General features: G+C 45.6%; 3 protein-coding genes across 3 annotated transcripts in view; all 3 read left to right on the top strand.

The window, feature by feature from the left end:
* Positions 1 to 1,512: 1,512 nt before the first annotated feature.
* On the top strand, positions 1,513 to 3,791 carry LOC134301330 (plasminogen-like). The gene is made up of 4 exons (XM_062985994.1): positions 1,513 to 1,602; positions 2,554 to 2,761; positions 2,941 to 3,328; positions 3,524 to 3,791. Exons 2-4 carry the CDS (start codon positions 2,598 to 2,600, stop codon positions 3,695 to 3,697), a joined length of 726 nt encoding a protein of 241 aa, XP_062842064.1. The 5' UTR covers positions 1,513 to 1,602; positions 2,554 to 2,597; the 3' UTR covers positions 3,698 to 3,791.
* A 766-nt stretch (positions 3,792 to 4,557) lies between these two features.
* Positions 4,558 to 8,882, top strand: elp6 (elongator acetyltransferase complex subunit 6). The gene is made up of 8 exons (XM_062985641.1): positions 4,558 to 4,634; positions 4,832 to 4,934; positions 5,025 to 5,103; positions 6,679 to 6,749; positions 7,273 to 7,397; positions 7,514 to 7,712; positions 7,918 to 8,082; positions 8,388 to 8,882. The coding sequence occupies exons 2-8, from the start codon at positions 4,881 to 4,883 to the stop codon at positions 8,508 to 8,510; spliced, it is 816 nt and encodes a 271-aa protein (XP_062841711.1). The 5' UTR covers positions 4,558 to 4,634; positions 4,832 to 4,880; the 3' UTR covers positions 8,511 to 8,882.
* A 1,966-nt stretch (positions 8,883 to 10,848) lies between these two features.
* scap (SREBF chaperone) overlaps positions 10,849 to 27,295 on the top strand; it is a 40,210-nt gene continuing 23,763 nt past the window's right edge. Inside the window, exons 1-5 of the mRNA XM_062985718.1 lie at positions 10,849 to 11,065; positions 14,305 to 14,512; positions 19,885 to 20,005; positions 21,685 to 21,842; positions 21,934 to 22,142. Of these exons, the coding sequence (XP_062841788.1) occupies positions 14,388 to 14,512; positions 19,885 to 20,005; positions 21,685 to 21,842; positions 21,934 to 22,142 (613 nt within the window). The 5' untranslated portion in view covers positions 10,849 to 11,065; positions 14,305 to 14,387. The remainder of the gene's footprint in view (positions 11,066 to 14,304; positions 14,513 to 19,884; positions 20,006 to 21,684; positions 21,843 to 21,933; positions 22,143 to 27,295) is intronic.

Here is a 27,295-nt window from a genome sequence, read left to right as displayed (position 1 = left end):
TAATATACGCGTCTGATTGGCTGTTGCTAATTTAAATATTCATGCGCGTCACTTCGAGACGGTTGAAACCAGAGCGGTAGAGAGAACAGAGTGGCGACACTCTCATAGGGAACCGTTGGAAAGGGGGCGGGACATTTTTTCTGCGCAGCTTCCGGGTTGTGGAGCTCTGTATAGTTCCAAACAACCCATAGAGCCTCATTCATTTCCACTACTTATCCAGCATTTTTAGCTGTATGTTGCTTTGTTTTAAAACAATTATGAATTTAATGTCATTAATATACTTAATACTGTTATTGTTTAGCATTTGCTCAGCACTAAATGTTACATGTTTATCTTAATTAATAGGTATAACTGAATTTAGCTTATTCAGTTTAGCTTAATTAATGACACACGAGTCTTTTCACCTAAAATGAGTTGATTAATCAAGAGTCTTGTTACAGAAATGATAATAAAATATTAGAACCACAATAAATCATTATACTTTTACTTTCATACTTCAGTACATTTGAAGGTAAATTTAGTTTAGTACTTTAGTGGAGGTAAAGAGTATTTTTACTTTTACTACTACTTTTACTGGAGTAATATGTTACCTTGGATATCTCTACTTTAACTCAACTGCATGGTTTGTCTACCTTGTCCACCACTTACATTAGACAAAATGAACTAGTGCATATTCATAATGAATTCATTAATGTATTACATGTAGGAATCAATTATTAATCACTCATGAAATAAGAGATGAATGAATGCTTTTTCATGTACCTTAAAGGTACGGTAGTGTGTTTATCAATCTGTTCCTTCAGTGCAGGTAAACCTTATGAATCCAGCCACATGGTTTAGTGACATGAGTGTTTAGCCAAAATGATTATTATTATGAATCCTCAGGAAAGTGAAGGGAGATTAGTTTATGTAAAAAACAAAACATAAAAAAACTTTAATCTCTGTACTGTATATTGTCTCTACTACTTAATGATATCGCATTATGTAATGTATGCTAATATAATGTACTGTGTGTTAACAAGAACGACCTATTAACAAGTCATTATAAACATCAAGCTTCCACTTTATATACCAAATTGACATTAAAGCAGATGCAGTAAATGTAAACGCAGTTGAAAATACCCAGAAATTGTACAAATGTTTATTATTTGCCGTTTAATATTTCATTTACTGCTGCCTGTCCCATATGAGAACATGACAGCGCCGGGTTTGTTTGGAACTATCGGAGGGTTACATGAACCACGTGACCGCGTGGCGGCGAGATCAAGGAGTGTCGCAACTCTCTCTATCTACGGCTCTGGTTGAAACTAACCGTTAAATCAAGCCTCGGGTTGCGTTCCAAACAGAATCCTATCGCACTACGTAGGGTATAAAAGTAGTGCCCACTCTGTGAATGGTACTGTACTGAAATGACAATTACTTAGTACAGTAGCGTGCGGTTTGGGACACAGCCCTGATTTAACCGTTAGAGATCATTATGAATTACATTTTTAGTTTAGGACATTATGAGTTTATGTGCAAAAGTTTATATTTTGTTTGGTTTGGTGTGTGTAGTGATATTAGTGTATTTAGGGAAAGAAGAAGAAATAAAACCTCCAGTTTGTAAGTTATTTAAACTCGTGTGCAAGTAGCTACTGGAAATGTTATTTACTGGTTAACTTGGTTAGTAATACTAACGTCTACTATGGTAAAACAAGGGTTATAAGAGAACATACATATCTAGTTATAATTATTTATTCTTTTTTTAAATACTGCTTTATCCAGTTAAGGGACCGTGAGAGCCTAGTAGTGGGTAGAGCTTTGGTCAACCAATCAGAAGATTGTTGGTTCAAATCCAGCCTCTGCTATGCAGCCACTGTTGGGCCCTTGAGCAAGGCCCTTAACCCTGTCTTCTCCAAGGGTGGAGATTAGATAGATAGATAGATAGATAGATAGATAGATAGATAGATAGATAGATAGATAGATAGATAGATAGATAGATAGATAGATAGATAGATAGATAGATAGATAGATAGATAGATAGATAGATAGATAGATAGATAGATAGATAGATACTTTATTGATCTAGAAGGAAATTAAAGCCCCAGTAGCATAATACAGCAAATAATTAACAGTACAAAACAAAAGCAAACAGAAAAACTAGAACTGAGTATTTCTTGTAATTTACATAAAATGAATAACTGGTAACTGTAATGATGCATGAGGTATAGTTTTAGTGTAAAGATTGAATAGTAATTAAATTATTAAATAGAAAAGTGACGTGACGTGACAATATTGCACAATGAGTCCATTGTACTGTACCAGTGTATATGACAAATAAGACAATTAGGGGCCCTGAAACACATTCAGAAATACACCCTAGACACTAACTTCACTTAAAAGATGAAACTTTTAAGCAGTTCTTACATATGTAAGAAATAATACACTTGCCAGCCAGTCAGAAAGAGGGATTTTTTCATAGTCGTTCTATAATCATGTTTATGAGTGTTATAAGCAGGGCCTTCTGCTGATCTCGATACCATCTAGTCTTTTTTGTCCTGTGTTCCTCACCAGTGCACTGTGGAGAGAGGCCACAGAGGCCCGAGCTTTTGAAGAGGATGGTCGGAGGATCGGACGTTTCTGTGGGGACTTGGCCGTGGCATGTAGCCATTCTCTCCCGTATCAACTCAACTGCACCGTTCAGGCATCACTGTGAGGGAACCATCATTCACGAAGAATGGATCGTCACAGCTGCCTCGTGTCTCTATAAACCTGAGCATGTGTGAGTACACAAGCTGATCCACTCACCCGCTCACCACATATCAGTGTACCTACCATGGAACAGTGCAGAAAACCTACAATTTATATTCATGCAGCAATTCACATGGCTTAAATATTCATACCTAAATAAAAGGGGTGTCCCTATATTTTTAAATCAGTGTGTCACTTCTCTGCTCACAGAGTGCTACATGACCTTAAAGTCAAGGCAGGAACAGCGAATTTGCAAGAAAACAGTCCTGACATGCAGGAAAGAGGCGCCACACAAATAATCCGTCACCCAAACTTCAGTCCCGTCTCTTTGCAGGACAACATTGCTCTGTTAAAACTGAGCTCGCCTCTGACCCTGACTAACACCGTCAATGCCATCTGCATGCCCGATAATGTTGCAGTCCGCTACAGTTTTGGCACTTGCCACACGACGGGGTACGACGAGAGTGGCGTTCTGCAGGAGGTTTGGGTGCACACCATCCCCTGGCTCAGGTGTAATATGGAGACATGGTGGAACTTTCGAGTCAGTATGAAGATGCTGTGTGCCGGCAGGTACGAGGGACGAGCGGACGGGTGTGAGGTACGAATCATATATCATCATATATCATGTTAATGTTGTTAAGGGTCTGTTATTCTTCATAAAACAATACCAAGTGATGAATATTTATCTGTTGGTTATAAATCTACTGTTTGTAACATGACAGCTCGTAGGTTGGTTCTTGATGTAGTAATATAAGTATGACTTGTGTGTTTCCTCTCATCCGGTGGTGTTCAGATCAACCTCGGCGGCCCTCTGAGTTGTTTTCAGCTCATGCATGACCGATACTACCTTTGTGGGATCCGGATCCTCGGAGATCAGTGCGGCGTTCCCAGGAAACCGAACATCTACCTGAAAACCACCTCATACTTTTTATGGGTGGAGAAGTACGTGCCTCTACACTACAACTAGAGTATAAGCTGCTTTATATTCATACAGTCCTGCTATACAGTTTTCTTATTCAAATCGACTCTAATCTGAGAAATAAAATCTCTTTTTTGTATAATTTTAAATTGATTTAAATGTCATGTGATGTCTTTGTCAATCTATTTGCCATAAAATCATTTTATGACAATTTTAGACCCTGACAGGCTTTTTCTTTCCACGTAAGTGTCTCTACCTTCACCTAAATAACAAAATCTTTATGTTAAGGTGGCAAATTTAAAACCTCCTTAACATGTTTCTTAATTAGGTTATTAGGTCTTATTAGTACAGTCCTTCTAATACTGACACTATACATTGTACACTATATGGCCAATGGCAATTTATGTAATCCCCTGACCATAAGGCTGTTGGTCATTTCATTCCAAAAGACGAGAAGGCCTGGCCTTTAGTTAATCCCAAAGGTGGTAGCTCTGTCAAAGCAAGAAGGTCCTGGGTTCAATCCCCAGGTGGGGCGCTCCGGGTCCTTTCTGTGTGAAGTTCGCATGTTTCCCCGTGTCTGCTTGGGTTTCCTCCGGGTGCTCCGGTTTCCTCCCACAGTCCATAGACATGCAAGTGAGATGAATTGGAGATACAAAATTGTCCATGACTGTTTGACATTAAACTAAGTGAACTGATGAATCTTGTGTAAGCAGTAACTACCTGTCCTGTCATTAATGTAAACAAAGTGTGTTAAACATCACGTTAAACTCCTAATAAATAAATAAATAATCGATCAATCAATCCTGAAGGTGCTCAGTGGGGTTGAAGTCAGAGCTAAATGACTTGAGTCTCCGTTAGGGGGCAGTAATACAACAATTGTACCTAAAACGGCAAAACGGTAAAAGAAGAAGAAGAAGCAGCAGGAGGGTGTCACATTTCTGAATTCAGAGTTTTCTGTGCTGGATTTGAGTCTGATTTGATCCAGGTGAGATTTATTACACATAATAAGAGTTTAATCTTGATGTCTGAGCTCATTATTGTGTTGTAGAGGAAGAGTTCTGATACTGAGTGCACTGTGTACCATGAGTGTTCATGTTCTGTATCATCTAGTGCATTTATGAGAGCTGATTTTACCAGCCTGTCAGTGTAACGTGTTACTGACTTCTGTGCTTTCATCTGCAGTTGTGGATTATTAATCAGCTTTTAATACACTGATGTCCAGCGTGTCAGAATGTTTGCAGAGCTGAACAGTATCCTCAACACCAGCACAGAAGATGTCAGACAGGTAAATAAACCCTGTTCATTTCCCTTCTTCATATGATACGAGATTAAAGCAGAATGAAACACTAATATAAAAACGTTTGTGTGATTATAGAGAGAATTCATCCTGCTGTCAGACAGGCAGGCAGATGCTTCATTTCTCGTCCATCATTACCTGAGCTTTTATTTAAAAGGTACAAATGCAAAATTCCACACAGGAACGTGTTCTTATTTACACAGTTGAAAAAGAACAAAAGCAAAAAATACTAATTTGCACAGACTCTAAATCATGCCTCAAAGCAATACAATCATACACCTCAGACCATCCTATCATTAGTAACATACAATGGACAATTAACATTTTAACAGAGCAAGAATATGACATACAACTATTCTGGGTACCAGGACACAGTGGAATTACAGGAAATGAAAAAGCAGACCAAGTAGCTAGAGGAAAAACAAGACAAAATACAATGAACATAAAAATCCCATCAACCGACTTAAAAGCATCAATAAATCTCTACATCAAAAGAAAATGGCAAAATGAATGGAATACCCAGCACACCAATAAACTATATGAAATACACCCAAATGTTAATACCAAGCCAAGAATTCACCAGGGACGACTCATAGACCAGGTCATATACACGAGGTGCCGAATCGGCCACTCCAGAATAACCCACCAACACCTGATAAAAGGAGAAAACCATCCAACCTGTGAAACCTGTCAAACACCTGTATCAATAAAACACATCTGGATAGAATGCCCAAAATACATTAAAGAAAGAGAACAAGCACACATGCCAGAAACTATCAAAGAGACTCTCACACAAGACAACACAAGAAGACTTTTAACCTACCTTGCAACCATAAAAATAAAAATGAACATATAATATGGACCAAAATATGAAGACACATATATAATACCTATTACTGCCATTAAATGACACCAATGTGTTAAACATGGCGTTAAAACTTAAATAAATAAATAAATAAATATTTACACAGTTATCTGATCACTGGGTGTACCAATGAGAGCAAAAGTATGGGACACTGTACAGGGACTCTAAAAAGTTTACACACCTCTTTTACCACGGCAGGTTTTTGTCATATAAAAATTTACATACAAAACAATTTACAAAATTTCGTAACTTTTTCCACCTTTGTTTTCTATAATATGTGCAATTTAATTCAAAAGCAACCTGAAATACTCAGGTGGCGCAGCGGTAAAACCACACGCTGGACCAGAGCTGGGATCTCTCTCTCATAACTAATGTAATGACACCCTCTGCTGGCTGATTGATGGCGCCTGCACAGAGATGAGAAAAGAGCGCTGTCAGGGTGTGTCTCTCCGTACACAGTGCTGAGCTGCACTGCACTCGTCAAAGTGTAGCTGATGAGATGCATACGGCTGCTGCCCACGTGTCGGAGGGGGCGTGGGTTAGCTTCGTTCTCCTCGATCAGAGCGGGGATCGGCATTGGTGGAAAGGAAGCATCACGCAATCGGCAACTGGACGCGCTAAAAGGGAGAAAAGGAATAAAAGGAATAAATAAAATATACATATATAAAAAAAGCAACCTGAAATCTATTAGTATAAAAATATTTACAATAATGTGGTTGCCTAATTATTCACACCCTTAAACTAACACTTTATTGAAGCACCTATTGATTTGGCTCATACTAGACTATAGTAAACATATTTGTGACCTGTTGTGTGTGTGTGTGTGTGTGTGTGTTTACTCTCCCCCTCCCTCCTTCCTTCCCACAGCTCGTTGTAAGGTGTGCTTTCTGGGTTTGGTGCAGTCCTTCAGCCACTACAGCGCTGTGGGTCAAAAACTGGTGAGACCTGTTTTATTTCTGTTATATTATTATTGTAACTGACCCAGAAACTCTTAATAAAAGTTTATCTTAATTACTCCACCCTGACCATGGAGCGTCTTAGCTAACACACACAACCCCTCTGACGTGTGTGTAGCAGCCAACCGCTTCTATTCACCTGCCGAGCCAGATATTAGTATTACATATAACCAGTCATGCACAGCGGGCTCTGCTCTATTAAGATTCTGTTAGAGATAAATGCAGTTGTAGCCCAGCTGGACTAGTAACCAAAAGATTGCTGGTTCAAGCTCCACTACTGCCAGGCTGTCACTGTTGGACCCCTGTGCAAGGCCCTCAACTGCTAGACTGTATATTGGCAAAAATGTAAATGTAAATCAGATGCATGACCAAATGATGGTTAATCAGTCGCTGACTAGAATTCAGTGGTGAGAAGTTGGAAGTTAGTTCACATGTTTATCCATGTTCAGTGTGTTACAACCTGACAGAGGTACCGTGTTGTGTTGTGATGTTTGTGGTGTTGCAGGGGGTGAATCTGGTCCAGGCGAAGGAGAAAGGGCAGCTGGTGTTTTTGGAAGCACTGAAGGCTTCTCCTGCGGTCCTGCTCAACGAGAGCACCGGTGATCAGTCACGACCGTTAGATTATCTTAGGTCGGCTATACGCACGGCATTCACATTTCACATTTCCCACCACAGGTTCTACAATTATGTTATAGTTTGTTATTTATTAATATTTATATTCAGTACCTGTGTGTGGTGTGTTTCAGGGGCGCTCCCACAGAGCTCCGGTCTCTATACGAGTACGTGTCGAGCTCACTGAGTCAGTGTAAAGCCGAGGGAGAGTCCTGGTCCCCCCCTGTGCTGATCATCGACGATCTGAGCGTGTTACTCAGCTTAGGCCTGAGCGTCCGAGCCATTTTGGACTTTGTACAGTACTGCCGGGCCTCCGTCTGCTCCCAGTCACAGGTAAGTTTACCAGTGGGGTCGTCTGTAATGCACAGGACTGAAGTAGTGATGACTCCTCTGCTGCTTGACTGTTGTATATGTCTACTACTATACTACTAGCAATAGCAGCACTGAGACTAAATGCCCTGTGTAATCACTTCTGGATTGCTCTGATCATATAGGAAAAAAAACACTTAGTCTATAACGGTGTGTTTGTGGTGTGCAGGGCTCTATTGTAACTCTGGTGCGTTGTGATGATAATGATGATGATGAGGACGATGGTGATGATGAAGGCTCCGCCCGTCTCCTGCGAGCTCTGACCCATCAGTGCACTTTAGCTCTGCGTGTGGAGGGGCTCAGCACCGGCTACTGCAGAGACATCCACGGCCAGGTACGACGTACTGTATGTTCACTATGTGGCAAAAGTATTTGGACACCTGACCATGTCTGTGGGAATTTGGATAGGCACTGATCTTGGTCAAAAAAGCCACAGTTGATGTTCTAGTTCATCCCAAAGTGTATAGTGGGGTTGAGGTCAGGGCTTTGTGCACAAGGGCACAATCATACAGGGAGTCGAGAGTGTCTTCCCCAAACTGTTTCCTTGCTGGAAGCATATAATTGGTAAAAATGACTTAATCTACTGCTGAAATCTGTTAAGATCACGTGAAAGTGTAACGATGTGAACGTGTTTCTCAGGTGGAGATTTGGTGGAGAGGAACAGGGGAGGCCGTTCAGGCGCGGCGGAAGATTTTCCAGTACAAGCTTCATGATAAAGGTGCATCGTTCTTCGCACCAGGGACCTCCAGTGCAGTGCTTTAACCCTTCCCATCAAAAAATCGGTGTTTTTGTGTCTTTTATCTGGACCTGACATGACTCGCCTGGCTCTGTGCTTCCCCATGTTATAAAACTATAAACAAATATTATGTTACATTTTATAAAAAACATATTTTGCACTTAAAGGATTTGTGGAAAAGCGTAAAAAACAAGAAACACCCATAAACTCGTTAAACGTCTGTGTTTAGCTTTCCACGAGACAGACAGGACTCATGGGAGGGTGGCACACAGGGAGCCACTGATAACCAAGAGAAACACGTCGTCCTCAACTTTTCTTTGAACAGACGAACTTTATAGACTTGTCAAGGCTACATTATTTTATAGGGAGAACATTAAAACTGCAGTTTATCATGGTGATGGGGTGTAGGTGTTTGCTGCTTTATTATTTTTTCCCTCTGGAAAATGATCAATAAGAATGTAAGGTAATCTGTCCATGAGTTGTGATTGAGCTACACAGTATGACAAATATCCAGAAAACAAAAGCAAGTTCAGAACTAAATTGCTGTTTTGGAGTGTACTAGTAAAAGTCCTGAACTGAAAAGGGTGTGGCCAAGAAGGTGGCATGAGTGCAGAAGGCAGATTTTTAAGGGTAATATGGGGTGCTTAAACGAAATGAAAGGGGTAAGAGCCACACTGCTTCTAACAGCACCGCCTGAGTTTTGGAGGGTTCGAATCTTGGGCTGGGCTCACAAACACAGAAGGTACATGGTGTTACACATCAGTGCACCCTTAGTGCCAGTCCCATGCCTGGATAAATAGGAAGGTTACATTAGGTAGGGCATCAAGCATAAAACGGTGCCAAATCAAACATGTAAATGAGCTATCCGCTGTGGTGATGCCTAAATATGGGAGAGGCCAGAAGGAATCGCCATCGTGATGTATTTTTTATGATGTAAAATCATAATTTTTTAACAAATATACAATAATTAAGGGGATCTGTGGGCATTTTTCTATTTTCTAAGCACTGTTTATTCTGTCAGAAAGGTTTCTATGATTTAAAAGCTTCATCGAGATTGGATTCGCTGCCCAGATGCTTTCAGGATAAATCTTTTTCATGGCCACCCGGGATACTCCAGCCTGGACGGTTCTAACCTTGTAATAATTGTGTCTGATTTATTGCTATAGATGGTGAAACTTAAAGTACCTTAAAGAAATCTGGTTTTGGGAGAAATCAGTACTGATGATTATTATCTGCTGTTCTTTCCTACATGTACTGGCTTGCCCTAATCTTATGTAGCTGCCTTTAGCTTCCTTTTTACCCCCTATTTACCCCATTTCTATTCAAAAGTCGCAGTCAGTTTCCTGCCACTGACTGTGCTTTATTTGAAAGGGTACTGGCTAACGTGCTTCCTCCTAAACACACAAAAACAACCATCTTTTTCTAACTCTAGCTCATGAAACATCACTGGCCAAATACCAAAGATTGGCTCTGCTCTCTAGGAATCCTGGTCACAGTTATGGTTATGGTAAAGTCACAGTTTGAAGTCTTAATCTCAATATTTATTTTTAACATGTGAATGCTTTTTGTTGCAAGTTTCATTCAACTACTTTATTCTTATTTGGGGTATACCATTTATGGAGGCCATACACACACACACATTTTAGAGCTGACAGTTCACCTAATACATGTTATGAACGATGGGATGAAACCGGCATACTCGAAAGAAACCCCTGAGAACGTGGTAAGAACAGGACAAACTTACATAGTGCAGCTTTAAATAGTCATTCCCAGGTTGGCCGCTAGATGGTGCAGTTGATCGTTTTGTTTACGAGGGTACATTTGAGGCGTTCGCCTACATTTAAGTTTGGCTGTTCGATTCTTGTATCTTGGAGTCGATTCCGAGAATCGATTCTTCAGAATAAACGTTTAATTCTCTGTCCCAAATGCTAAAAATATGTAACAGGAAATGAGATTTTGCAAATGCAGCACTAATGAAGAGCGTAATTAATTATTATGATTGATTGATATTATGAATGACCGCTCCTGATCAGGGTCGCAGTTCAGTTGGACCAAAACTTTAGTGGAAACACATTTTTGAAGCGTTTTAGTGAATTTGAACGCTCAGGTTACATGGTCTTTGCACTAATTGTGTGGAATTTCAGGTGTTCAATCTGTTCCTGCAAGCTGTCGCCTCTCTACAGGAAGGTTCTGGGTTCGATTCCCAGGTGGAGGTCGTTTTTTTTTTTTTCCTGTGTACGGTTTTCTCCCACAAGTCTAAAGACCTACTCTTCGCCCACTGAATCGCACCCACCGTGACCTTGATCTTAAAGCGCTTATATACCAGACTATTAACGCATAATTAATGCATAAATCTGAGTCGACTCAATAGTTCAGGAGTCGTGCTGAACCAACTCTTAATTCACAAACGTTGTAATCAGAGAACCGACTCTTTAGAATCGACTCCCGGCCACACTGAGATACAGCTCCTGTCAAAGTGTGTCTGTCGGGTTGTATGTTTAATATTAATAATATTAGTGGACAAATTACCTAAATTCTAAAGTAAAGTGGATACAAAGCAGTGGGGTTTAATATCTTTTTGGTAAGTGTTGAGTTTTTCATGCTTTAATAGCCGAGCTGAGGTGTAATTAGTTAAATAATGAGAAAACATGAGTGCTGTGCTGTATGCTAACAGGCTAACTGGGGCTCTATTGCGCTTTCCAGCCTGGTCGCTTAGCAGTTAGCCACTCAGCAAGCTGTCAAACCAGTCTAATGTTGAGTTTTTCCTTAAATGTAACTCATTACCAGGTATGTCGGGATTAATTCACGATTATCGGAACCGAGTTCGCGCATTCAGTGCGTCAACAACTCGCTTTAAAAGAGAGATTTGTTTTTCTTAGCTTAGCATGCTGGCTAGTGTCGCTGCTAATGCCATGGAAACAAACTGGTACACATTACAGTGTCAGGCAGGTTCACTCATTAATGCTCATTAAACCATCGAGCCAGTTAATGAACCTGTAATGATTATGTGTGGCTGAATACTGTAAATATAGCTGGTGTGGAAACGTGTGTTAGATTTACACTGCGTTCAGATAGTATTCACATCACCCCCCCCCCATCACCACCACAAAAACACCCTGGTTGCACCAGTCAAATAATGTAAAGTATTAAAAACACCCTCATTTTGACTCATTTTGACTTATTTTGCTGACCACTTTGTAAAAAAAGTAGATGAATCAGTTTTTATTTATTGCGCAACGACAAACAGAGATCTATCAGTATGGTAGTGCCTCCACAGACAAATCGAACTGAAAGTCAAAAGCGCCTTAAAACGAGTTAGGAATCTAATCGTAGACAAGCAGAATAAAAACACAAGAGCGTCGTAAAGACACAGAACACGCCTTAAAGCTCAGTCCATCACAGCTCAGGTGGCGCAGAGGTAAAAACACACGCTGGAACCAGAGCTGGATCTCTAATACATCGTATCGAATCTCAGCTCTGCCTGCCGGCTAGGCTGAGCGGCCACATGAACAACGATTGGCCTGTTGTTCAGATATGGGCGGGACTAAGCCGGATGGGGTCTCTCTCTCTGCTGGCTGATTGATGGCGCCTGCACACAGATGAGAAAAGAGTGCTCTCAGGGTGCGTCTCTCCGTACACAACGCTGAGCTGCACCGCACCCGTCAAAGTGCAGGTGATGAGATGCGCACGGCTGCTGCCCACGTGTCGGAGGGGGCGCGGGTTAGCTTCGTTCTCCTCAATCAGAGCGGGGATCGGCATTGGTGGAGAGGAAGCGTGACGCAATGGGGCAATTGGACGAGCTAAAAGGGAGAAAATGCATAAAAGAAAGTCACAGAGAGGTAGAGAAATCGCTTTGTGGAATGTGTGGACCCTGTTTGGAGTGTGATGGTGGTAGCATCATGTTACAGGGATGTTCAGCAGGGATTGGCAATCAGGTCAGGTCAGGTTCATTATAAAAATGAGAGGTGCACAGTACTGAGAGACCTCCTGATGTAAAACACACATTTCTGCAGTATTTGACTATTCACCTAATTGAAAAAACATATTAGGGAAGGGACCCAAAGCAAAAAAACAGCTCTCCTGCTAGTAGTTGGCATTGTGCAGCCACTTCGCCACATTAATGTGATCCATGTAGCCTCTAATAAAGAGAAATTTTCTGTACTGTATCATGGTGTTTTGAAAGAGAAATAATATTTTAGTCTTCTAATAATCTATAATATTTGAACTGTTATTCAATCCCCAGCGTCAGTACTTGGTGGAACGTCTTTCGGCTTTGATAAACATCTAATAAGCAATTTCATTACGTGCTACCGGAGACTTCCGGTTTGACGCCACGTGGAGCAGACGTGAGCTCGTGTTTCCCTCTTCATTAGGTGCTACTAATCTTGAGGAACCTTCACCCGCTCTTCTGGTGCACAAGCTTCCAGCTCATTGAGGTTTAATTTCTGTCTCTGGGATTGAAACCAATAGACGGAGAAGATCCACTCCAGGATATTCCAGGACTGATTTTTTAGCCAAGCTTAGGTTTAGTTGGAATTGTGCTTGGGATCGTTGTCTTGCTGGAGAGTCAAAATAGCACCAAGGTTCAGTTATACCACAGAAAGCAGAACGTTCGTCCTCAAATCGAAATGCTCTGGTGTTGATGTGAATCCGTGATGCCAGTGAAGATTTGGCCTTGATCCTCCGTACTTGATTCTTCTGGGCGTAAGCCTCGTCTTTCATGCGCCAGACACACCGCGTCCGAACAGTTCCAGTTCCTAACACTAACCCTAGTACTCCTGTTGGTGTATTTCAGTCCACCGTCCTTGTGCTTATTGGTCAAAAGACGTACGTTAGACGCTATTCTACACTTCTGGAATGTAGAGAAGCGTGTGGACGGTTTCCATGTTGCTTCCCTGCTGAATTATTCAACCAGCTTCAAGTCAGACCTCTATAAACCCTCAGCTAAGAGCTGGACATTTCCACCCTGGAGTAAAATGACGTCCTGACGTCATAACCAGGTCCAGATATTTTTCTTTCCATGAGTGCGCTGGTGCTCGTTCCTGAGTTCTGACCCCACGTTGTGTTTGTCCTCTATCGATCTCCTGTTTGATCTTCACGGTGTGTTGAAGAGCGCCGGTGTTTGTGCTCTGCTTGTGTTTGAGGTGAGCGTAGGGGTTCGTGTGTTTAGGGTATTTATGGTCCTCGCACCCCCCCCCCCCCCATCCCCCCATCCCACGTAGATTAAAGAAAGACTTCAAAACACGAGCACTGACTGAGTAGGATCGGTGTCGGACTTTTCCTGAAGTCTGTAAGATCACGTTCACTCGTTATATGAGCTAAACCAACCACATAGACACGCCGTGTGGGTATACAATTACTAACTGTGGCTCATCTGTTGCTCTGTACGTTCGTCACCCCACTTTACTCCATTTGTAAATGGAACGGTTTTCTGTTAGTGCTGCACCACCTGAGCACCCAGATATACATTTTCCTAGACCCCGCTATGTTAATCTTCCAATTTAGTCATTTCCAGTTCCCTATTGTGAACCTGCTGTTGCTTGTACAACCCCTGATCTGATCAAACCACACACCCGCACGCCCCCTCCGACACGCGTCCAATCTGCCGCCACTTTTTATCACCCGCCAGTGTTGGGTTTCCACACAGAACTGTATAGTGTACGGAGAGACATGCTAAGCTCCATGTCACCCCCAACCCCCCCCGTATAGCCATAAACGTGATCAGAACTCCACACTGAGGTGTTTTGATCCAAATTTTATTCCATGTTTAATATTTATGGCTTTTGCTTCTGTTTGTGTTCATCACCGACGTCTCTTCAGGTCCCTGGATGCCCCCCGGTGCCACCCGCTCGGCACGTGCGAGCCAGTTGACCATGGCTGCCAGTTGACCCTCGACCCCCAGGATGATGTCGGTCAGAGAGCGGCTTCGGCAGAACATCTCGGCCGCCTTCTACCGGCACGGCCTGCTCTGCGCCTCCTACCCAGTTCCCATCATCCTCTTCACCTCGGTCAGCATCCTCGCCTGCTGGTGAGTCACATGATCGCCGTCTCGTTAAGGACGAATTGTAGACGGTGTTACTGGTAATGCGGTTTTTAAGCACAAGGTCTGTACTTATTTCCAGTTACTACTTACAGTGCTGTGAATAAGTATTCGCCCCCATCCGTGTAAACTTGTCCCACCCTCAGGTCTGTTTCATTCATTCATTCAGTGTCTGTTTTACCAACCGCTTTATCTTAATTAGGGTCACGGTGGGTCCGACTCACTGAGCAAAAGGCAGGAAACTCCCCGAACAGGTCACCAGGCCATCCCAGTGCAAACACACACACACACACACACACCTAGTAGCTCCAGTTAACCGGACTGCATGTGTTTGTACTGTGAGAGGAAACCGGAGCGCCTGGAGGAATCACACACAGACACGTGGAGAACATGCACACAGAAAGGACCCGCATCATTTCACCTGGGAATCAAACCCAGGACCTTCTCGCTGTGAGCCACTGAGCCACCGTGCCACCCGGTCTGTTTCATCATTTATTTTTACAAAAAAATACGGCGCCCAGGTGGCGCAGCGCGATATTCCACTAGCACGCTCCTCGGTTTGAAACTCGGTGTTGCTTCCGGTCGGCTGGGCGCCATCTAGCGGGCATGATTGGCAGTGCCTGCAGCAGATACCAATTGGCCACTGTATCTGCAGGGTGGGGGCCGGACTATGTGTTCTTCATACGCTGTGTAAGGACCCTGATCGGCGGAAGAGACGCCCGTGCGGGATGCAGGGGCGTGAATAAGAGGCGTGTACAGCGGCGTGCTCTTCTCGGATGCAATCTGGTATCTCTCAGCAGCGGAAGACAAAATTGAGTCGATAAATGGGGAGAAAATGCAAACCTCGTGCCCTCCTCGACTCAGGACTGACGTCTCTTTATTTCACTGCGTGTCGGCGTGAAGTGAACCGAGGCGCCGGGAGCGTGAAGGCCGAATTCTCAGACTGAGTGAAGAGAGGGTGAGAAACTGACCTGAGAGACGGACGTCTCGTCTGTGACTTCACCACAGATACACAGTCTGCTTTACTGGATTCCAGTGTGTGCTTACTGGAGTGCACCGGGTGCAGGGACGCGCCCCTTCTGATGATTTCAGTTCCTGAAAAGAGTCGACCAGCGTGGGGTCGCTCGATCGAATACGCATTCCTGGAGATCGGTTCCTAAAAAGCTTTACCCCTCGTGCCTGGTCATGTCTGGATAATCGCCGTGCTCGCTGGCGACCCCCGCGCCGCTTCCTAAAAAGAGGAAAATACATACATAAACAACATTTAAATAGTGCTTTTAAATAGCGGCTGGGTTCAGTTTGGAGATTTGCTTCTGTCTGTGATCATTTCTCACATCTATTCATCTGCCAATTTAGTCATTTCCAGTTCCTAAACCTAGACGAATGTAATGAATGAATGTAAAGACCCCAGACCGTCTGTAACTGTAGGGTCTGAGATATTTCTAACAAGATCAGTCATGTGCTGCTGTTTCTAATCCTGCCTTTACATTGTGTGTGTGTGTGTGTGTGTGTGTGTGTGTTAAACATCTGGAATGTTCCGTTTGTGTGATTACAGCCTGCTCAAACTAATGGGACTGTGTTGGGTGATGAGTGAGATTTGTAACTCTACTCTGTCATTACTGTCGACCATAATTCTTCAAAATATTCAGTTTCTGTATTTGGTCGTATCCATTTCCCCAGTTTTATCACCTGTACGAGGCGTCTGGATAGTCATGCACTGCTCTCCGTTATTCACCGTCTCTGTGCAGCGCCTCGACCGGCCAGCAGAGGCCGCAACCGCAGCAGTGATGATGAATCCTTTCGATTTGCTCCTTTTCAGGAGCAGCCGAACTTGTGTGTCTGTGTAGGCGCCCGGCCGGGCGAAAGCACAGCCGACCGCTCATACTGCTGCGATCCTGCGAACTCGGTTCGGAATTTTGTCAAGATAGGGCAGCTATAGCTCAGCGGTTACGTTACTGGATGAATAATCAGAAGGTAGCTGGTTTAAGTCTCATTGCCATTTCATTAAGGGCCCCTGAGCAAGGCCCTTCACTCTTAATTGCGTAATTTGCTACAGATAAATGCCTCAAATGTAATTGATACGGCGCTATGAAAAGGGATAAAAACCTTGAGCATGTTCCACACGTCGTCATGCAACGGCAGCCTAGCGGTTAAGGTACTGGACTAGTAATCGAAAGGTCGCTTGTTCAAGCCTCACCACTGCCAGGTTGCCACTGTTGGGCCCTTGAGCAAGGCCCTCACCTCTCAATTGCTTAGACAGTATACTGTGCTTTTTATAATAACAGGACCCCTTTATTTGGGATTGAATCCTGAAGTGCGTGTGTCAGCGGTGTAATAAAACCTTTTGTGCCCCTGCTGCCGTGTTTCGAGGAATGTGAGGGTGAAAACGGACCCGTCCGACCCGACCCCCTCGCACCGCTGCAGTGAGTGATGGGATTTTGGTGTGAACGAGTTCAGAGAGTGAGAGAGAACAGGTTGTGACACCTGACGAGCTGTTGCGTGTTTGTTCTACTGTAGAATGGTGACGTGAGACCTTTAGCAGTAGGTTAGACGGTCCTGTCTGCACTTACGCAACATCATTTGTCAAAGGTGTGAAGGCTCGGGCCGTGCGGGTTCTGCTTTCTCAGAAACCTTCATTCTCACATTCCTCTCGTGGTGTGGGGGGTGGGGGTGGGGGTGGGGGGGTAGGAAGAAACGTGACAGTAGAGGCGGGGCCGGGAACGAAATGTACTGCGTTTTCTTGTAAAATTGAGAATGTTTTCTAGAACATTCAGAACATTCTGCTGAACCGTTTCAGCTCTACGTTGATCGCGTAATATCCTTCATGTGCACAAATAAGGCCTTGAACTCACTAAGGCAGCTTTCACGCGACAAACCGCAAGGCCAGGCGCGTATAGCCGCTTCCCACTGTTTTCTGCACAGTGCTACATTGACTGAGAGTATTGACAGATTATTCATTCATTCATTTATTTATTGTCCATCACAGGGCGTAAACACACACACACACACACACATTCACATTTTCTAGTTGCTTCAGTTGCCCTAACTGCCTTTTTGTCTTTGGACTTTATACTGTGGAAGGAAACCGGAGAACCTGGAGGAAACCCACGCACACACGGGGAGAACATGCAAACTCCACACAGAAAGGACCCGGACTGCTCCACATGGCAATCGATGGTGCTACCTACCGAGCCACCGTGCCGCCCGAAACAGAAAAAAACCTTAAATGTGTCGCACAGTACCCCCTCTAGTATCCTCTCTAGTACCCCATCTGGTACTCTCTGGTACTCCCTGTAGTATCCTCTCTGTTACTCCCTGTAGTATCCTCCCTGTTACTCCCTGTAGTATCCTCCCTGTTACTCCCTGTAGTATCCTCTCTGTTACTCCCTGTAGTATCCTCTCTGTTACTCCCTGTAGTATCCTCTCTGTTACTCCCTGTAGTATCCTCTCTGTTACTCCCTGTAGTATCCTCTCTGTTACTCCCTGTAGTATCCTCTCTGTTACTCCCTGTAGTATCCTCCCTGTTACTCCCTGTAGTATCCTCTCTGTTACTCCCTGTAGTATCCTCCCTGTTACTCCCTGTAGTATCCTCTCTGTTACTCCCTGTAGTATCCTCTCTGTTACTCCCTGTAGTATCCTCCCTGTTACTCCCTGTAGTATCCTCTCTGTTACTCCCTGTAGTATCCTCTCTGGTACTCCCTGTAGTATCCTCTCTGTTACTCCCTGTAGTATCCTCCCTGTTACTCCCTGTAGTATCCTCTCTGTTACTCCCTGTAGTATCCTCTCTGTTACTCCCTGTAGTATCCTCCCTGTTACTCCCTGTAGTATCCTCTCTGTTACTCCCTGTAGTATCCTCTCTGTTACTCCCTGTAGTATCCTCCCTGTTACTCCCTGTAGTATCCTCCCTGTTACTCCCTGTAGTATCCTCCCTGTTACTCCCTGTAGTATCCTCTCTGTTACTCCCTGTAGTATCCTCTCTGTTACTCCCTGTAGTATCCTCTCTGTTACTCCCTGTAGTATCCTCTCTGTTACTCCCTGTAGTATCCTCCCTGTTACTCCCTGTAGTATCCTCTCTGTTACTCCCTGTAGTATCCTCTCTGTTACTCCCTGTAGTAACCTCTCTGTTACTCCCTGTAGTATCCTCTCTGTTACTCCCTGTAGTAACCTCCCTGTAGTATCCTCTCTGTTACTCCCTGTAGTATCCTCTCTGTTACTCCCTGTAGTATCCTCTCTGTTACTCCCTGTAGTATCCTCTCTGGTACTCCCTGTAGTATCCTCTCTGTTACTCCCTGTAGTATCCTCTCTGGTACTCCCTGTAGTATCCTCTCTGGTACTCCCTGTAGTATTCTCTCTGGTACTCCCTGTAGTATCCTCTCTGTTACTCCCTGTAGTATCCTCTCTGTTACTCCCTCTAGTATCCTCTCTGTTACTCCCTGTAGTATCCTCTCTGTTACTCCCTGTAGTATCCTCTCTGTTACTCCCTGTAGTATCCTCTCTGTTACTCCCTCTAGTATCCTCTCTGTTACTCCCTGTAGTATCCTCTCTGGTACTCCCTCTGGTACCCCATCTTTTACTCCCTCTGGTACCTCTCTAGTACCCCCTCTAGTACCCCCTCTGGTTTACTCTCTGGCACCCCCTTTGGTACTTCTTCTGCTACCACCTCTCGTACTCCCTCTGGTACCCCATCTGGAACCCCCTCTAAAACTCCATCTGTTACCCCCTCTGGTATTCTCTCTAGTATCCTCTCTAGTACCCCATCTGGTACCCCCTCTGGTATCCTGTCTAGTACCCCCCTTTAGTATCATCTCCAGTATCCTCTTTACTACCCCATCTGGTATCCTCTCTAGTACCCCCCAGCGTCGTCATTTGAAGACCCGATTAAATGCAGATGAAAGAAAATGCAGTTAAAAAATAAAGCGGCTTCACGAAACGTTATTGTGTCGTTACTTAAAGGGCTGCTTTATTTAAATAAAGACGCCGACGTCCAGATTGGCGTCTAAATTGAACCGATTCTTCAGACCTGTGTTCACACTACGTACATTCTCATAGTAATGGAAAACCCGAATCGGCCGTCCACCTTAAATGAACGGTATAGAGGAAGGTCTGAGGTGCTGAATCTGGCTCTGTGTTTGCATTATGAAAGAGCTTATTGTTGGGTGCACCAAGAGGACGACCATCATGATTCAGCCGTTTCTCACACCCCTGGTCACTGAACAGTGGACAAACTTTGACTGGAACCCTGCCAGCCTGAGTTTTGTGAGAATCGTGTGTACTGTGTGAGAAAAATGCTGCACTTGTTCTTCAGATCTACAGCTCACTGTTTTTTATTAATTCTCTCTCTTTAAATCTTTCTTTCACAGTTACCCCCTGCTGAAGCTGCCCCTGCCGGGAACGGGGCCCGTCGAGTTCACCACCGGAGTGAAGGATTACTCCGTCCCCGTCCACGAGCCTCAGGGTGACCCGGGCGAGCGGCCGGAATGGGTAGCGTAGCCGCACTCGGTCCTAACACACCTCGCCTCACCTCACTTCACCTCATTATTAGCACTGTTATGAATCAAACCTTTTTTACTCCTAACATGGCCACACAAAGCCATGTTTTGGAGGAAGCATGTGTTAGCCACTACCTTGCATATTGCTTGCTGTAATCTGATGAAGATTCGCAAGTAGGAAACAACAGCAAGTAGATAACTGTTAGAAAACTGGATTATAAGAACTAAAGTAAACAAATAGGTCTGTAAATGTATGATTCAGTCACAGTTCTGTCATTTTAGCATCAGAACGACTATAAGCAGGTCCGCCGTGAATCAGAAGCTGTAAAACAGGCAAGTTTTATATCACCAGTTTAAGTAAGGAGCCTTAGTGATGCTTTAATGGGCCTAGAGAGGGTAACAGAGAGGATATTAGAGGGGGTACGGGAGAGGGTACCAGAGGGGGTAACAGAGAGGATATTAGAGGGGGTACGGAACAGGGTGCCAGAGAGTATACTAAAGGGGGAGGATACCAGAGGGGGTACCAGAGAGGGTACTAGAGGGGGTACCAGAGATAAACTAGAAGGAATACTAAATGGGGTACCAGAGGGGGTACCAGAGGGGGTACTAGAAAGAATACTAGAGGAGGTACTAGGGACGGTACTAGAGGGGGTGCCAGAGATAAACTAGAAAGAATACTAAAAGGGGTACCAGAGGGGTTACTAGAGGAGATACTAGAGGGGGTACTAGAGAGAATACTAGAGGAGGTACTAGGGACGGTACTAGAGGGGGTGCCAGAGATAAACTAGAAAGAATACTAGAGGGGGTACCAGAGGGGGTATTAGAGGAGATACTAGAGGGGGTACTAGAGAGAATATTAGAGGAGGTACTAGGGACGGTACTAGAGGGGGTGCCAGAGATAAACTAGAAAGAATACTAGCGGGGGTACCAGAGGGGGTACTAGAGGAGGTACCAGAGGAGGTACCAGAGGAGGTACCAGAGGGGTACTAGAGAGGGTACCAGAGGGAGTACCAGAGGGGGTACTAGAGGGGGTACTAGAGTAGGTACTAGAGTAGGTACCAGAGGGGTACTAGAGAGGGTACCAGAGGGGGTAACAGAGAGGATATTAGAGGGGGTACTAGAGGGGGTACTAGAGAGGATACTAGAGGGGGTACTAGAGGGGGTAATAGAGGGGGGGGTACTAGAGAGGTCACAAAAGGCGGTATTATAGGGGGAACTAGAGAGAATTTTAGAGGGGGCACCAGAGGGAGTACCAGACAGGGTACCAGAAAGAACACTAAAGGGGGAACCTCTTCCTTTTATCTTTTGTTCATTTAATGGGCCGGTCTGGAGCAGGGGCTTCAGATATCGGTGTAAAGCTGACTCGACTGTGGACAGCAGCTTCTTCTAGATATGTTTTTAGGTGGTTCTTAAACGAGGCCTATTTATATGGGCACAGAGAAGTCACCAGCCAGCTGTAGTTAATCAATAATGTGGAATTATTATGGAGACCATTAATTTGGTGTTATAAATTTCTAGACAATATTTTTAATCAAAGATACTGTGTTTGTATTCCAAATTCACTCACAGAAATGATTCATGTGTATTAAATATATCACATTAATATTATAATATTTATTTTTAATAATAATAAGTATAAGGTAATGTACGCTGGATCGTTTCTCTCTGCAGTATCGGGGGCCTCCAGTCGCCTACATCCAGCAGGTTTTGGTGAAGGCGGCGGTGTCTCCGTGGGACAGCAGCCTGGTACCCGTAGACGTTTTCCGTTCCCCTCTGGGCCGAGTGTTCAGCCTCCTGGAGGAGATCCGGAATCATGTTCACACTGACAGGTTCCTAAATCTCTTCTCCGTTTTGAGAGCTCAGCTCGTCTCGTCTCGTCTCAGGGTTTTTGTGATGATCCTGGTGCTTTTCTCTCTGCAGAAGTTTGGAGACCCTGTGTCTCCAGGTGACGGACCTGTTGCCGGGGTTGCGGCGCATGCAGAGCGTTCTTCCCGAACACGGCTGCCTGCTGGTCTCGCCCGGCAACTACTGGCAGAACCGGCGCGACGTCTTCGACTCCGACCCCGACATTCTGAGGACGGTGCAGCAGCACGAACCTAAAGGCCTGCACACCAGCGCCACGCTGAAAGGTGAGAGGCGGGAGGGGGCGTCACCGGTCGTCAGTGTCCATAAAATAATCTTTTTAAGATCAAAGTAGATTTGATGTCTTTGACTGGTGCGGCGCGGCTCTACATCAAAAAGACGGAAAACCTGAAGAGCTGCTTTTGATCAGGTGATGAGGTGCAGGTGGAAATGTGGCGGGCCCTGGAGTCTCGCATAACGAAACGTTTTAAAGCATTTTCACACAGAGTGTAACACATGGGGTGTCAGAGAGGGTACCAGAGAGAATACCAGAGAGGGTACCACTGGGGGTAACAGATTGGATACCAGATGAAGTTCTAGAGGGGGTTCCAGAGGGAGTACCAGAGAAAATACCAGAGAGGGTACTAGAGAGGATACTAGAGAGGGTACCAGAGGGGGTACCAGAGAGGGTACTAGATGGGGTACTAGAGAGGATACTAGAGAGGGTACCAGAGGGGGTACCAGAGGGGGTACCAGAGAGGGTACTAGAGAGGGTACTAGAGGGTGTACCAGAGGAAGTACCAGATGGGGTACCAGAAGGGGCACCAGACAGGGTATTAGAAGGGGGCACCAGAGGGGGTAAAAGAGATAAACTAGAAAGAATACTAAAGGGAGTACCAGAGGGTGTACCAGAGGGTGTACCAGAGGGAGTACCAGAGGGAGTACCAGAGGGTGTACCAGAGGGAGTACCAGAGGGGGTAAAAGAGATAAACTAGAAAGAATACTAAAGGGAGTACCAGAGGGAGTACCAGAGGGTGTACCAGAGGGAGTACCAGAGGGAGTACCAGAGGGTGTACCAGAGGGAGTACCAGAGGGAGTACCAGAGGGTGTACCAGAGGGAGTACCAGAGGGAGTACCAGAGGGAGTACCAGAGGGAGTACCAGAGGGTGTACCAGAGGGGGTAAAAGAGATAAACTAGAAAGAATACTAAAGGGAGTACCAGAGGGTGTACCAGAGGGAGTACCAGAGGGAGTACCAGAGGGGGTAAAAAAGATAAACTAGAAAGAATACTAAAAGGAGTACCAGAGGGTGTACCAGAGGGGGTAAAAGAGATAAACTAGAAAGAATACTAAAAGGAGTACCAGAGGGTGTACCAGAGGGTGTACCAGAGGGGGTACCAGAGGGAGTACCAGAGGGAGTACCAGAGGGGGTAAAAGAGATAAACTAGAAAGAATACTAAAAGGAGTACCAGAGGGTGTACCAGAGGGAGTACCAGAGGGAGTACCAGAGGGAGTACCAGAGGGTGTACCAGAGGGGGTAAAAGAGATAAACTAGAAAGAATACTAAAGGGAGTACCAGAGGGTGTACCAGAGGGAGTACCAGAGGGAGTACCAGAGGGGGTAAAAAAGATAAACTAGAAAGAATACTAAAGGGAGTACCAGAGGGTGTACCAGAGGGAGTACCAGAGGGAGTACCAGAGGGGGTAAAAAAGATAAACTAGAAAGAATACTAAAAGGAGTACCAGAGGGTGTACCAGAGGGGGTAAAAGAGATAAACTAGAAAGAATACTAAAAGGAGTACCAGAGGGTGTACCAGAGGGTGTACCAGAGGGGGTACCAGAGGGAGTACCAGAGGGAGTACCAGAGGGGGTAAAAGAGATAAACTAGAAAGAATACTAAAAGGAGTACCAGAGGGTGTACCAGAGGGGGTACCAGAGGGAGTACCAGAGGGTGTACCAGAGGGAGTACCAGAGGGAGTACCAGAGGGAGTACCAGAGGGGGTAAAAGAGATAAACTAGAAAGAATACTAAAGGGAGTACCAGAGGGTGTACCAGAGGGAGTACCAGAGGGAGTACCAGAGGGGGTAAAAAAGATAAACTAGAAAGAATACTAAAAGGAGTACCAGAGGGTGTACCAGAGGGGGTACCAGAGGGGGTACCAGAGGGGGTAAAAGAGATAAACTAGAAAGAATACTAAAAGGAGTACCAGAGGGTGTACCAGAGGGGGTACCAGAGGGGGTACCAGAGGGAGTACCAGAGGGAGTACCAGAGGGTGTACCAGAGGGGGTACCAGAGGGAGTACCAGAGGGAGTACCAGAGGGGGTAAAAGAGATAAACTAGAAAGAATACTAAAAGGAGTACCAGAGGGGGCACCAGAGGGGGTAAAAGAGATAAACTAGAAAGAATACTAAAAGGAGTACCAGAGGGTGTACCAGAGGGGGTAAAAGAGATAAACTAGAAAGAATACTAAAAGGAGTACCAGAGGGTGTACCAGAGGGGGTACCAGAGGGGGTACCAGAGGGAGTACCAGAGGGAGTACCAGAGGGTGTACCAGAGGGGGTACCAGAGGGAGTACCAGAGGGAGTACCAGAGGGGGTACCAGAGGGGGTACCAGAGGGAGTACCAGAGGGAGTAAAAAAGATAAACTAGAAAGAATACTAAAAGGAGTACCAGAGGGTGTACCAGAGGGGGTAAAAGAGATAAACTAGAAAGAATACTAAAAGGAGTACCAGAGGGTGTACCAGAGGGGGTACCAGAGGGGGTACCAGAGGGGGTACCAGAGGGAGTACCAGAGGGAGTACCAGAGGGTGTACCAGAGGGGGTACCAGAGGGGGTACCAGAGGGAGTACCAGAGGGAGTACCAGAGGGGGTAAAAGAGATAAACTAGAAAGAATACTAAAAGGAGTACCAGAGGGTGTACCAGAGGGGGTACCAGAGGGAGTACCAGAGGGAGTACCAGAGGGTGTACCAGAGGGGGTACCAGAGGGGGTACCAGAGGGAGTACCAGAGGGAGTACCAGAGGGTGTACCAGAGGGGGTACCAGAGGGGGTACCAGAGGGAGTACCAGAGGGAGTACCAGAGGGTGTACCAGAGGGGGTAAAAGAGATAAACTAGAAAGAATACTAAAAGGAGTACCAGAGGGTGTACCAGAGGGGGTACCAGAGGGAGTACCAGAGGGAGTACCAGAGGGAGTACCAGAGGGTGTACCAGAGGGGGTACCAGAGGGGGTACCAGAGGGAGTACCAGAGGGAGTACCAGAGGGAGTACCAGAGGGGGTAAAAGAGATAAACTAGAAAGAATACTAAAAGGAGTACCAGAGGGGGCACCAGAGGGGGTAAAAGAGATAAACTAGAAAGAATACTAAAAGGAGTACCAGAGGGTGTACCAGAGGGGGTAAAAGAGATAAACTAGAAAGAATACTAAAAGGAGTACCAGAGGGTGTACCAGAGGGGGTACCAGAGGGAGTACCAGAGGGAGTACCAGAGGGTGTACCAGAGGGGGTACCAGAGGGGGTACCAGAGGGAGTACCAGAGGGTGTACCAGAGGGGGTACCAGAGGGGGTACCAGAGGGAGTACCAGAGGGGGCACCAGAGGGGGTAAAAAAGATAAACTAGAAAGAATACTAAAAGGAGTACCAGAGGGTGTACCAGAGGGGGTAAAAGAGATAAACTAGAAAGAATACTAAAAGGAGTACCAGAGGGTGTACCAGAGGGGGTAAAAGAGATAAACTAGAAAGAATACTAAAAGGAGTACCAGAGGGTGTACCAGAGGGGGTACCAGAGGGGGTACCAGAGGGGGTACCAGAGGGAGTACCAGAGGGAGTACCAGAGGGTGTACCAGAGGGGGTACCAGAGGGAGTACCAGAGGGAGTACCAGAGGGGGTAAAAGAGATAAACTAGAAAGAATACTAAAAGGAGTACCAGAGGGGGCACCAGAGGGGGTAAAAGAGATAAACTAGAAAGAATACTAAAAGGAGTACCAGAGGGTGTACCAGAGGGGGTAAAAGAGATAAACTAGAAAGAATACAAAAAGGAGTACCAGAGGGTGTACCAGAGGGGGTACCAGAGGGGGTACCAGAGGGAGTACCAGAGGGAGTACCAGAGGGTGTACCAGAGGGGGTACCAGAGGGAGTACCAGAGGGAGTACCAGAGGGGGTACCAGAGGGGGTACCAGAGGGGGTACCAGAGGGAGTACCAGAGGGTGTACCAGAGGGAGTACCAGAGGGAGTACCAGAGGGGGTAAAAGAGATAAACTAGAAAGAATACTAAAAGGAGTACCAGAGGGTGTACCAGAGGGGGTACCAGAGGGGGTACCAGAGGGAGTACCAGAGGGAGTACCAGAGGGTGTACCAGAGGGAGTACCAGAGGGGGTAAAAGAGATAAACTAGAAAGAATACTAAAAGGAGTACCAGAGGGAGTACCAGAGGGTGTACCAGAGGGTGTACCAGAGGGAGTACCAGAGGGAGTACCAGAGGGGGTACCAGAGGGGGTACCAGAGGGAGTACCAGAGGGTGTACCAGAGGGAGTACCAGAGGGGGCACCAGAGGGGGTAAAAGAGATAAACTAGAAAGAATACTAAAAGGAGTACCAGAGGGTGTACCAGAGGGGGTACCAGAGGGGGTACCAGAGGGAGTACCAGAGGGAGTACCAGAGGGTGTACCAGAGGGAGTACCAGAGGGGGTAAAAGAGATAAACTAGAAAGAATACTAAAAGGAGTACCAGAGGGAGTACCAGAGGGTGTACCAGAGGGTGTACCAGAGGGAGTACCAGAGGGAGTACCAGAGGGGGTACCAGAGGGGGTACCAGAGGGAGTACCAGAGGGAGTACCAGAGGGGGTAAAAGAGATAAACTAGAAAGAATACTAAAGGGGGTACCAGAGGGGGTACCAGAGGGGGTACCAGAGGAGTACCAGAGGGTGTACCAGAGGGTGTACCAGAGGGTGTACCAGAGGGTGTACCAGAGGGAGTACCAGAGGGAGTACCAGAGGGGGTACCAGAGGAGTACCAGAGGGTGTACCAGAGGAGTACCAGATGGAGTACCAGAGGGGGTACCAGAGGAGTACCAGAGGAGTACCAGAGGGAGTACCAGAGGGGGTACCAGAGGGGGTACCAGAGGAGTACCAGAGGGTGTACCAGAGGGTGTACCAGAGGGTGTACCAGAGGGAGTACCAGAGGGAGTACCAGAGGGGGTACCAGAGGAGTACCAGAGGGTGTACCAGAGGAGTACCAGATGGAGTACCAGAGGGGGTACCAGAGGAGTACCAGAGGGAGTACCAGAGGGAGTACCAGAGGGGGTACCAGAGGAGTACCAGAGGGTGTACCAGAGGAGTACCAGATGGAGTACCAGAGGGGGTACCAGAGGAGTACCAGAGGGGGTACCAGAGGGAGTACCAAAGGGGGTACTAGAGGGAGTACCAGATGGAGTACCAGAGGGGGTACCAGAG

The sequence above is a fragment of the Trichomycterus rosablanca genome, chromosome 23, assembly GCF_030014385.1.
Source record: "Trichomycterus rosablanca isolate fTriRos1 chromosome 23, fTriRos1.hap1, whole genome shotgun sequence".
NCBI lineage: Eukaryota > Metazoa > Chordata > Actinopteri > Siluriformes > Trichomycteridae > Trichomycterus > Trichomycterus rosablanca.
This window is presented reverse-complemented; position numbering and strand designations above follow the sequence as displayed.